Here is a 12,667-nt window from a genome sequence, read left to right as displayed (position 1 = left end):
AAGCAAAGTACAAGTCCTTTAAAGTGAAATATAATGGAGGGGGGGTAGGATAAGGATAGTGTCCACTGTATGAGTGAACGTGGATCAACCCTGTGCGTAAAGGCGCCATGTAAACAAATCACGTACCCATCAGCTGTACGCTCGGGTTCAGACTGGAGAAGTTAAGTTAAGTTATCCTTTATTTATCCCCTTGGGGAAATTCATCCTCTGCATTTGACCCATCCTCTACTAGGAACCTTCCTAGAACTAGGAGCAGTGGGCAGCCACTGTGCAGCGCCCGGGGACCAACTCCAGTTATTTTTCCAGTACCTTGGTCAGGGGCACTGACAGGAGTATTAACCCTAACATACATGTCTTTCTTTGATGGTGGGAGGAAACCGGAGCACCCGGAGAAAACCCACACGGACACGGGGAGAACATGCAAACTCCACACAGAAAGGACCTGGGACGGACCGGGGTTCGAACCCTGGACCTTCTTGCTGTGAGGCAACAGTGTTAACCACTGAGCCACCGTGCCGTCCCAGAGACATAAGCACCGTTAAGATTTGGTGTGGTTAGGCGTAGTGGAGCCTGGCGGAGATCTGCACTCTACTGAGTGCAGTTCCTTACTTTCAGATACTTTTGCTTTGACAGGACGTCCAAAGAGGTTGAGTGGAGCACTATGTGTGAAGAAGGCCCTCATGGATAAATGTGACTTGACAGTCGGATGCCCGGAGAGGGAACGCAGCCTTAAGATCTGTTTCGGCCTCCAGACTTCAGTTCTCCATCTCCATTCAAACCAGCTCAGAGGAAAACTAACTGAAGCAGATGGCTTTATTTCCCCTCAGCAAAAAAGAAAATTCTGCCACACATGTTACAATCCAGAAATAAACAGAGTGCAGCCACAGCACTAAAGCTCTCACACACACACACACACACACACACACACACACACACACACCTGTCCGGCGAAGATTCCACAGACGCCGATGATGCACAGAATGTTGAAGACTGCTGAGCCCACGATGGTCCCCACCCCCACGTCGCCATGAGTGATGAAGACACCTGCACACGAGGAGGCAGCCAATCAGAATCAGCCCCGACACCAACCATCTGGGAATGTCTGTCTGTCTGTGTGTGTGTGTGTGTGTGTGTGTGTGTGTGTGTGTTCAATCTTATCTTTTTAACCTTGCGTGGTCGATCTTATCTTGTGCTACAGCTATCTTAGTGAGAACCAATTTGAGTTTGGAAGTGAGGACATTGTAGGAAAGGGGAGGACATGTTGGCTGGTCACTTTCTCACACACCTTGGTCAAGTTGGTCACCATTCACTTCAATTGTTTAGGAGAATGCTGTAACCCTGATTCCCTGGAAAACTGCACAAATGTTTTGTGGACTAAAAAATGTCACCCGACCTTCCACAGGCATGAGTAGGTAATGACTGAATTTTCATTCACTTATCCTTTAAGGTTAGGGGCTAGGGAATGCATTATGCCAATCAATGTCCTCACTATGATAGCTGCCCAAACACGTGTGTGTGTGTGTGTGTGTGTGTGTGTGTGTGTGTGTGTGTGTGTGTGTGTGTGTGTGTGTGTGTGTGTGTGTGTGTGTGTGTGTGTGTGTGTGTACCAATGACAGAGGCAAACAGTTCTGGCGCAGAACTGCCGGCTGCCATGAAGGTGGCTCCGGCGACGTCTTCGCTCAGGTCTAGTTTCTAGACAAACAAAAAGAGGAGCTGATCACTTAAGACGGACACACCTGGACGTCCAGGCCATAACACTGAGAAAGAGGAAAGGTGGACGTCCAGACCATAAGACAAAGAGGAAAGGTGGACGTCCAGACCATGAGACAAAGACGAAAGGTGGCGACGTACCTCGCAGATCTTCTCCAGCGACGTGACAAAGTAGTCGTCACATATGATGGCGAGGGCCAGGAACATGTAGAGCGCCTGGAGACAGGAGGTTAAAGAGTTAAAGAGCATGGTGCAGGTTAAAAAAAATGAATTTACAGTTAGGACTCAAGATTCTTATGAAAATACCCCTGCCCCCCAATTTTTTTGAAACATGCCCCCAGGGCAGGAATATGGAGAAAAGGTGGCATTATAATGCACATGTTTAAAAAAATGCCATCTGTGCAGATAACACCTGTGACGACACTTGGGCTACTGTACTTACTGTAATAATAATAATAATAATACTATACAGTCAATGTGGACAGCAGAGAACTTTCCAAAACACCAGACGTACGATAATTATCGTATTTGTACGATAATTTACCTCCAACAATGATCATTTTGACCCTCTGGTACGATAATTCAACACTGCCCAGAATGCATTTCGGCACTGAAGGAGCAGAGAAAACTATTTTGTTTCCGTTTGTTTGGGCTCTATCTATGGTCAATATGGCACTTTATGAAGTTTTCATAGTTTCAGTAGTCAAATGTAACTAGTAAAACTACAGTAGTTGACCCCGAATATGCAATCCGTTTTTCAAAAATAACGCCTATTTGGAAATATAATTTTGAAGAGCCATGAGAGCGCATAGTGGACCGACCATCTCAGCTTGTGTAAGCCTGCTGCAGAATGGTCTCAGGTGGATAACTTCATCGTCGGAGCAAGTGGCACTCACTGGAGCTCAGGGGTATGAGAGCAGTTTCAGCTCCAGAGGAGTTTTAGCTGCAGAGTGGAGGTGATGTACTGCAGTGAGCAGCCTCTCGGCGTACAGACAGACTGGGACAGACGCTGGGCGTATGGAGGTAATGATCTGAGGGAACACTTATTGTTTATTGTGTATTGAAATCATCACAGGTGTTATTGCTAGATTTGCAGGTTTTTATGTGCGCGTGCCAGATGCTTCATATAAACCAGTCTAGATGCAGCTATGTGTGGGGAAAAAAACAAAACAAAAGATAATCCTAATTGCTACATAAAAGTCCCACATGTTAATGCAAAGTGGTGTCTAACCTGCACCATGCTCTAAGTTTGCAGTGTGACAAAGAGAGAGACAGAGAAAGAGAGAGAATGTGCAAGCGCATATATAGATTCTTACTCAGCAGAAATTAGCTGAGTTAATAGAAAGTTGGCAGGCTAAAGATATTCTCCTGCTAAAGGACAGGTGAAGGAGAATCTCAAAGCGCAGCAGCCAACTCAAATTGGCCTTGCATTAAATTCAAACGTCAATTCGGTGATGAGCCGTTTTCCTTACACTGAAAAACATTGTGGATCTGCATACTCCCACCGCTGTCAAGAGGAAAGGAGGGTGCAGGCGGGGGTGGGAAGGGGGGGCGAGGGGAGGGGGGCGAGGGGAGGGGCCTATTTCGGCAGCTGAAGCGAGATCTATAAATTATAGATCAGGTGTGACATCATGGGCCGGCAGCTCGGGCAGCAGCGGTGCTCTTCTCTATGCTGTCCACAGGGGGCAGCGCAGGACTGCGGTGTCCTCACACCTCCTCTCTTGTGTTGAAGCCAGCCACATCATAACATGAAGTCAGATTTCAGTGTGGACAGCAGGCCAGGGGACAGTGCTCAGTATTCTGCACAGGGGCTCATATCTCTGGGGTCATATTTGAGATGAGCGTCTTCATATCCCCGTCACGAATGTGCCTGTTTACACGACCTTTGGAGAATTCTCAGAGAATACCAGCTTGGAGGCCAACCAGGCAGCACCACCAAACTCCAATGGTAATCAGGATAACCTTTTAGGATAACGTTTACATGCCTATTATCTGATAAGGTGTTTACTTGCCTATTATCTGATAAGGTGTTCTCCTGGCTAATGTTGGCGTACGCTAGCTTCCATTTGGGTTTAGAACAATTGAGATGTGAGCCTCCCCGCAACTTCAAAAGGCTACGGCATTGCGGCAACTCTTCAATCGAGTGTCCTGAATAAATGGGAATATTCATGTGCATGTAAATGTACTCACCGAGGTGGGAAAAGAGGCTGCGTGTCTGCTTTTAGCCCGATGAGTGCAGATCTAACAACGATGTGGACAAGGGAAGGTACTATGAGCCTTAAACCCTCATCTCAGGACAAACAGGCACTCGTTGGTCAAAGGTCACAGGTTCTTGTCAGATTCAGGAAACTCGTTAAAGTCAATTAACACCAGCGTGAAGAGTGCATTCAAAAGAGCACCGATGTGAATACCATCCACATTCGATAGTGTTCTATGCTCTTTCTCTCCAATGAAATCCGCAGGTGGCGTGTGTCTTTCAGTGAATCCACTGGAGCCGAACATGCCAGAGCGCAGAGCGTAATGGTTTCTATTGTCATGAAAACAGCTCAGTAGGTTTCATTTTTGGACATGTTTTCAGATCCGCATTAGCTGCATGAAAGATCTAATGCAAGTGATTACATATTCTATGATTTATAAAGTCCCAAATGTGAAGATTTTTTGCTTCCACTACTGAATTTGCTTGTCCACCTTTCTGAATGAATGCAGATTTGGTCTACCTGTATTCCGCGTTCAAAGTGATACACTGACACTTGCAGGAAAATGGCTCCAAGATCATTTTAATATGAATGGACGTTCACATGACAAATATACCGTCCACTGTGGCATCTTTAAGATCTTCAAAAGTGGAAAAAGGAGCTTACTGGTTACTTTTTTGCGAGAAATTTAATCCAGAAGTGTTGGTACACAGGTAACCTCAGGTTTACATACAATGTACAACTTCATACACAATAAGAGACACGGGCAGGAAAACGCAACACGTTTCAACCTCACTGGGTCTTCATCAGGCTATGGCAGCTGGGCGTTGGCCTGATGAAGACCCAGTGAGGTTGAAACGCGTTGCGTTTTCCTGCCCGTGTCTCTTATTGTGTATGAAGTTGTACATTGTATGTAAACCTGAGGTTACCTGTGTACCAACACTTCTGGATTAAATTTCTCGCAAAAAAGTAACCAGTAAGCTCCTTTTTCCACTTTTGTCTTCCACTTGACTTTGAGCTTGCTTGCTGCCACTTTCTCTACTACATCTTTAAGATCTTAACATCTGGCCGTGCAAAAACCGCAGCAGTGCTTCTGCTTTAGCTTCCAGGCTGTAAAAAGGCAGAAGAGCACTTAAGGTCATCTGAACGGCTTCTAAATCTACCTGCCAGTCAGCCACCTGCCGAGCTCCATTTCAAACTGTTGATTGGGGACAGAGGTGAGGCGAGGCGAGACGCAGGTGCAGCATCTTAACAACAAAAAACTCCTCTTACCGCCACGATGTGCAGCAGAACCGCCCCGCTCTTTCTCTCGTCGTTGGTGAAAAGGTCACGGGGGAACTCGTGGACCGCTGAGAGGGGAGGGGGGAGAGAGAGGGAGTGAGTGGGGAGAGAGAGAGAGAGAGAGAAAGAGTGTTAGAGATTGGAGGCTTTGCGTAAAACAGGACAAAATCCCTGTTATTTTAAAACTGGAGATATGATCTGCTTTGGCTATGAGGATTAAAATGTGTCCTGTCATTTCCCCCAGAGGAACAGGGGGACTAGAAGGATGACGCTGCAAAATGTGAAATCTGATGAGGATTATGGATGCGTGTCAGTGTACGGTGGCATTTCAGATTAAGACAGAGCAGAGATTCCAGTCATACTAGATTGAAAACTCTCAGCCAAACATGAGAGCTTAGCCATGAGCTCATATAGATGCCTCTACAGTCACTTTGCCACAAGTGAACAGATTTTCACTACAAACTATATACTGCTTATATTTCATGTGGCGTTTTCCCGGGAGTTAAGATGACTGTCACGGTCACCACACAATCAGCGGGGGTGAGGGGGCGTGTCCCCGTCGCAGCGTTGTGACTTTAAATCTGACCTTTGCTTCTTTCCTATCTAATGAAGCAACAGCTCCTTGTATACCCAAAAAGAGCAGTCCTTTCTAAATCTTTATCCCATAACAAATCTAAATATTACACTGTGGTATCAGATCATCATACAAAAATGCTGGGGACATTATTGAATTTTCATAAGAGGGAAATGGCTCACAACAGTTGCTCACATTTCTGTTTATTATAATAATAACAACAACAACAATAATAGCAACAACGGTGATAAACCCTTGGGCTAAATCATCCTCAGCCTGTATGTCACACGGCATGCCACACGGTGACTGGTAACTCCATACCTTTTCACGCCCAAGTTAGGGGGGGGGGGGAGAACAGAACTCCTAGATCTTTAGCTTGGGCTATATTAAGATTCTGAAGTCATACAGAATTAGACCAAGCAGGCAGAAAAACCTCCCATCATCATCCAGAGCCCAGCTGGAGCACAGTGTGATCGCAGTACCACCATACGGCTCGCATCTCTGTGCCCGCGGCCACGCCATCGAGCACCTGGCTGGAGACGGGAGCCGGCCGTCTCCCCGACGGGACTCGAGCGTCCGGGTGAGCGGCCTCCGATCCAGCAGGAGGCGAGGTCGCGTCTTTGCCTCTCGACGAGCCCACAAGCTTGTTGGCACGTTTGCTTGGCACACAAAACGACAGTGGGTCATATTGCGGGCAGGACAAACTATCAAGCTGAAAAGATTGATTCAAATTGACGGGGCGAGGGTGGGGCTCCCTTTTGCTGTTGCCCTACTTATAAAACCATACATGTTTATATGAGAACAAAATGTGACGGTCTTAGCCAGCAGAATGACATGGTTGACAAAATCAAGCAAATAATTTGGACCCTTGCCACAGATGGACCTGTGAATTGGAACAGCGCTCACCTGAGACTCATGGCTGCACCTGTCCCAACCGCAGTGTGGTCTGCTCGACCGCGGTGTGGTCTGCTCGCATGACTGAATGACTGCACGCCACTTGGAACACGGCGCAGGCAAAGCGGTTTACAAATACTTATTTCACAGGATGTAGTCAGAGCCCGCTTAATCACCTGCATGCCTCCTGGATTGTGTTCAATGACATCATGCATGTGGAAATATACCGTTTGTTGTTTTGGTTTTTACTCCATGTCTCTAGCTTCCAATATTAGGGCTGCCCCCTATTAGTCGATGAGAAGAGTCTTAGATGAGTCGATGAGGAGAGTCTTAGATGAGTCGATGAGGAGAGTCTTAGATGAGTCGATGAGGAGAGTCTTAGATGAGTCGATGAGGAGTCTTAGATGAGTCGATAAAGAGAGCCTTAGATGAGTCGATGAGGAGAGTCTTAGATGAGTCGATGAGAAGAGTCTTAGATGAGTCGATAAAGAGAGCCTTAGATGAGTCGATGAGGAGAGTCTTAGATGAGTCGATGAGAAGAGTCTTAGATGAGTCGATGAGGAGTCTTAGAGTCGATGAGAAGAGTCTTAGATGAGTCGATGAGTAGTCTTAGATGAGTCGATGAGGAGAGTCTTAGATGAGTCGATGAGTCTTAGATGAGTCGATAAAGAGAGCCTTAGATGAGTCGATGAGAAGAGTCTTAGATGAGTCGATGAGAAGAGTCTTAGATGAGTCGATGAGGAGTCTTAGAGTCGATGAGAAGAGTCTTAGATGAGTCGATGAGGAGTCTTAGATGAGTCGATGAGGAGAGTCTTCGATGAGTCGATGAGAGTCTTAGATGAGTCGATGAGAAGATTCTTAGATGAGTCGATGAGAAGAGTCTTAGATGAGTCGATGAGTCTTAGATGAGTCGATGAGAAGAGTCTTAGTCGACCAAGATTAGTTTGTTTAGTTGCAGGAAGAAAACAAACACTCAAACTCTATTCGGCAGCTGTGCCTTGTCGTTGAAACGTTATTAGAGCAGGGTTGCCAACTTTGGGTACCTGGCTTGAGTGAGATTCTGATCCCATCAAACTACAAAGCAAGGATTCTGTGTGTGTGTGTGTGTGTGTGTGTTGTCCTCATGTGTGAGAACATATCTTGACAACCGTTGGTCTGATCTACTTCCCACTTGGCGGGTGTATTGCTGGGGAACCACGGACGTGTGACAACTAATCAACTAATCGATGAATCACTTGCACTAACGACTATTAGTCGACTAAGAACATCTTTGGTCGAGTGCAGCCCTGAGCAAGATACCATTGCAACTGTTCAATAAAGAGCAGCCAGTGATAAGAGATAAAGACGGTAAATCAGAATGCTATTTGTAGCTGTGGGACAAATGTATCCATGACCTTGATTTGCAGGGCTTTGGTGGCCACGTGCGACACTGCCGTCCTCAGCCTTTGTGTCATGAGATGTAACCGATTATTAGATTAGGCGACGGAATAATGAGTTGGATGCAGATTATAATGTTAAATTGATCATGAGAAAGTGTAACACCCGGCTGACATTGGAATACTGTAACAACATCATGGACTTTAACAGGCTACAGCTAATAAAGCCTCGCCACATTTCATTTCTGACACGTTTATGTGCTGAATGAAACGTGTCGGCCGGTCCTACTGCCTCAACCACGCGTGCAATCAATTACAGGATTTGACAGCTGCGCCCTCAGAGGTGACAGGGGAGAAAACTGATGCCGATACAGAAGGCTATATAGTGTAGTGTATGGATATACATCCATTCCATACACTATTCTAGTAGCTACAGAAGCTTTTTGATGGGATGATACAATATGAGATATGGGATTCACAATTCAATATAACCATATGATGATGAAATAAATCACATCATAAAAGTGCAATGTCAAAGCATGACTGCAGATTTATGTTTATACAAATCTTTCTAGCAGTGGCATTGGCTTGCTAGAATGTAAACCACAATCTAAAAAATGTCATTACAAAGTGTCAATAATACAATTTGATTGTATTAAGAGTTTGTGAAATTGTGATGGGCAAGCGGTCTCATTTGTGAATAGCTAATCACAATTATATTTCCTGCCCCACGACACGTTACTGTATTCTAACAATCTAAACCCAACCCAAAACGTTCCAGCAAAATATAGGCCTGAACTGCCTGCTGTCCTAGCCTATAGGCACTTTTCACAGCAACTGTTTTGAGGTGGTGAAGCAGTGTGTAAACAAACGTCATCATTAATGGTATAGGTTACACCTGCTTTACCGCCTCAAAACGGTTGCTGTGAAATGGGTCTATTCACCTACTCTTCCCATGTTCAGTTACCGCCTTGTAAATACGCCTTGAATCAATAATTCAATGGCACGGCCATCTCTGTCCTGTAGCTACTTGTTCAGGCCTTTGACGCCGTATACAATCGGGTCCGACTGAGCGTGTTAAAAAGAGGTGATCATAACGGTGCTTAAAGGGGCAGCGGAGAGATGGCTCGTTAACAGCCAGCGAGACACCATCTGCGGGGTTTTCCCCCCGTGCCTCCTCTCGCTGCGGAGGTCAGCCCAGACGGGAACGAGCGGCCAATATGAAGAAAGAAGAAACAGAAGGGCGACGAGAGGAAGTCGAAGTAGCCGTCTACAGTATAGCCAAAAATATACAAATAGGTCGGTCGCTCAAATGGGTCAAGGTGATGCTCGGTTGCAGACAAATAGGTGACACAGTCTGCTGAAACAAGTAACAAGTAGGCAACCATGAAATAACACAAATCAAGATAACGGCCGGGGGAGGGGGGGGGGGGGGTTGGGGGAACATTGCTTTACCAACATTGAGGGAAAAAAACACTTATTCAACTATTTTCAGATTTCTATGTATGACACATCTTTTGAACTCTTACAATCTGCACTTTCATAATCTGTAAAAAAAAAAAGATGAAAAATAACCGCAGCCTACTTGTTACCCCAAAAACACCAGTGCCCGTCATGATGTCACTTCTCCAGTTAGTCAATTCCTCCTAGAGAAGTGACATCATCATCATGTGTCGTTAATGATGTACCGTTCATTGCAGAGATGATTATTCAGAGTATTCAGATGATTCACAGTAAACATATTCCGTTATATATTCCGCATCGGCCTCTGTGGACCGCAAAACTTCGAAAAACCAACTGACACTTACATCCTGCTGTTCTTGTTTTTGCACGGGCCCGCTTTCTTTTATGGGAGGAGGGAGGGATGGTAGGCAAAACAACAACAACAAAAGCCCTCTTCAGAAGCTAAACTACAAATCTATTAATAACCCTGGATTCTCTGTTTGGACACCTGACTGTGCTGCTTATGCAAGAAACTACAACACTGGCAACACTTGTATTCATCCGTCTCCCCCCTTCATCTTATCAGCCCCAGGAGTAATTACGTCCGCACAGAGACGCCTCGCTAGAAGGCTTTGGAGGATTTCAGAGAGAGTGTGTGTGTGTGTGTGTGTGTGTGTGTGTGTGTGTGTGTGTGTGTGCGTGTGTGCGCATGTGTGTGTCCTCGCTAGAAGCCTTTGGAGGATTTCAGAGGAACCGGCGCTGCCCCGCGAGCCACATTCTGCCTTTGAAGCCCGTCGCTGCCGCACGTTACGGTCAAGAAGATTCTGTTCTCTCTGAAACATGCTTTGATTCCAACATGCTGGAGACAAAGCTGCTCTAGATGGAGTGCCTGTGATGTGCACTGCAGTGCCACTGGCACGCACACGCACACACACACACACACACACACACACACACACACACACACGACTAATTAAAAAATGGCAGTAAATTGGGAGTTTGGTTATTTTAAAAAGGCATTTTAAAATTTTAGCTACACTGACTACTACACAAGCCACAGCGTTATATGTTCAAAGCAAAAAGCCTCACAGATACCCTTAATTTGTCAGTGTAGTAAAACCAGAGCATTTTAGCAAGGCAAGTTTATTATAGCAGATTCCATACACAGAGGAAATTCAAAGTGCTTTACATAAAATGGCTAAAAAGAGTGTTGCAAGGTAAAATATAAGATCCAAAAGGTCAGAGCGCAAAATTATTCACAATTTTTTTTTTTTTTAACGTTTGAGTGAATTATGCTTACAGCATATAATTATATAAATTATGGACGCTAGCCATTCTGTAAATTTGTACTATTATTATTCCATAATCTGTTAATCTTTCAGATTTATGCCCTGGCCTTACATAATGGGACCCTGTCTGTTGTCCCAGAGAGCATTTAGACGGGCAGGACAAACAGTTCCGTCTGTTGTTCCAGAGAGACGGAAGACTGGCAGGACAGTGAAGGCACGAGCATGGGCAACACACCCGAATATGTTCAGAACCAGAGAAAGCACTTATAATCTAAGAGGAATCTGCATGTTTACAACTACAAGAACAAAAACCAGAAAAAATGCAATGCAAAGATGTATAACAGTTAAAGGAGTTAAATTATGGAATGGACTAGAAAATGAAATAAAAATGTGTAAAACAATCTACAAATTTAAAAAAATGTTAAAAAATCAGATTATTAACAGATATAAAACTCAAGATTGATATTTATATTATATTACATTATTATATTTAAACATATCATATCATATCATTCATAGATATATAGAAACTTAGTTTGTGTATTTGACACTCTGTAAGTACAATTCTTGTGTACGGTATATAGAATACCTGTATTTTGCTTAGTACTCATTATTATTGTTATTATCATTACTATCAATATTATCAATATTATATATCAAGAAAAAAGAAAAAAATAATAATAATAATAATAAAAAAAAAAAAAAAAAAAAAAAAGAATGTACCGGTAAAAAGGGTAGGCGCTATAAGCGTTTGCTTCAGCCTACTCCTTTTCGGTCTTTTCAGGCTTGTATACACCCAACCAGCAATCACTGTTTGTTCTCTTATTTTGTTTTCTTGCTTTTCTTTAATCACAACTGTATTGAGCTGTACTTGTGAAATTGACCGAAATAAACTAAACTAAACTAAAGAGACACTAGTGTGGAGAAAAAGTATGCATTTTTACAATACTGCAGTCAGTGACATAGATTTGAGACAGATGATACAGAGTCGATCATTTGGATTGGTCGGGTAAAGCACAAATGCCATTAAATGTTACACAGCCAAATAGAAATATTGTGATAGGTGCGATTTGTTTTGGCCCGTTGCCTGGTTGCTACCTTCTGGTGGCCCACATGCCGACTCGCAGACCGGCCAGGTCATTAACAGAAAACAATTGACACTTGAGTGCATTGGTCAGGAGAGCGTTCACAGAAGGAGGATTCCTGCCGGGGTCATTAAGCCCATTAGATAACGAGCTGCCGGGGTCATCATTAACCCGTTAGATAACGAGCTGCCGGGGTCATCATTAACCCGTTAGACAACGAGCTGCCGGGGTCATCATTAACCCGTTAGATAACGAGCTGCCGGGGTCATCATTAACCCGTTAGATAACGAGCTGCCGGGGTCATCATTAACCCGTTAGATAACGAGCTCGCTCCGGCAGATATCAGCGAGCGGCACGGCTCACATGGAAACACCACACTAAATTGTGAGTCCTGTTGGTAACACTGAGGTGATGGGTTATGTTGCTGTAACACTCACAGCCCCCAGAACAAGACCTATTTATGGAGCACCCACCCACCCTCGTTCCAAGCTATTCCAGATACCTCCACCTCCCCACATGAACACAAACACCGTTATCCCCCACGTGACACTTGCGTGGTCATGCGAATGCTTTAATGCGGAGAATTACGCGCGCATGAACGCATGGGCCGCATACCTTTTACACTCGTACTTTTAGCATGAAGTCCCATCAGACTCCATGTGTGAGAGTGGAGAGAGGTGGAGGAGCTGCTAGATGGTTGAAAGAGGGGAACTTGCTGGACCAGAAGACTGCTGGTTCAATAACCTAAAGGGGACACCGCTGTGGAACGTCTGCATTCAGCTGTGTAAAGGAGCAATAGGTAAAACTAGTCCCCCTTGGG

General features: G+C 44.7%; 1 protein-coding gene across 1 annotated transcript in view; it reads right to left on the bottom strand.

Annotated features, from left to right (window-relative positions):
• slc24a4b (solute carrier family 24 member 4b) overlaps nucleotides 1-12,667 on the bottom strand; it is a gene marked incomplete at both ends in the record, with an annotated part of 46,005 nt that overhangs the window by 15,279 nt on the left and 18,059 nt on the right. The window contains 4 exons of the mRNA XM_083642992.1: nucleotides 941-1,044; nucleotides 1,608-1,692; nucleotides 1,852-1,926; nucleotides 5,178-5,254. Coding sequence (XP_083499118.1) covers nucleotides 941-1,044; nucleotides 1,608-1,692; nucleotides 1,852-1,926; nucleotides 5,178-5,254 — 341 coding nt within the window. The remainder of the gene's footprint in view (nucleotides 1-940; nucleotides 1,045-1,607; nucleotides 1,693-1,851; nucleotides 1,927-5,177; nucleotides 5,255-12,667) is intronic.

This window comes from Poromitra crassiceps, assembly GCF_964638095.1.
Source record: "Poromitra crassiceps genome assembly, chromosome: 9".
In the NCBI taxonomy this organism is placed as follows: domain Eukaryota; kingdom Metazoa; phylum Chordata; class Actinopteri; order Beryciformes; family Melamphaidae; genus Poromitra; species Poromitra crassiceps.
This window is presented reverse-complemented; position numbering and strand designations above follow the sequence as displayed.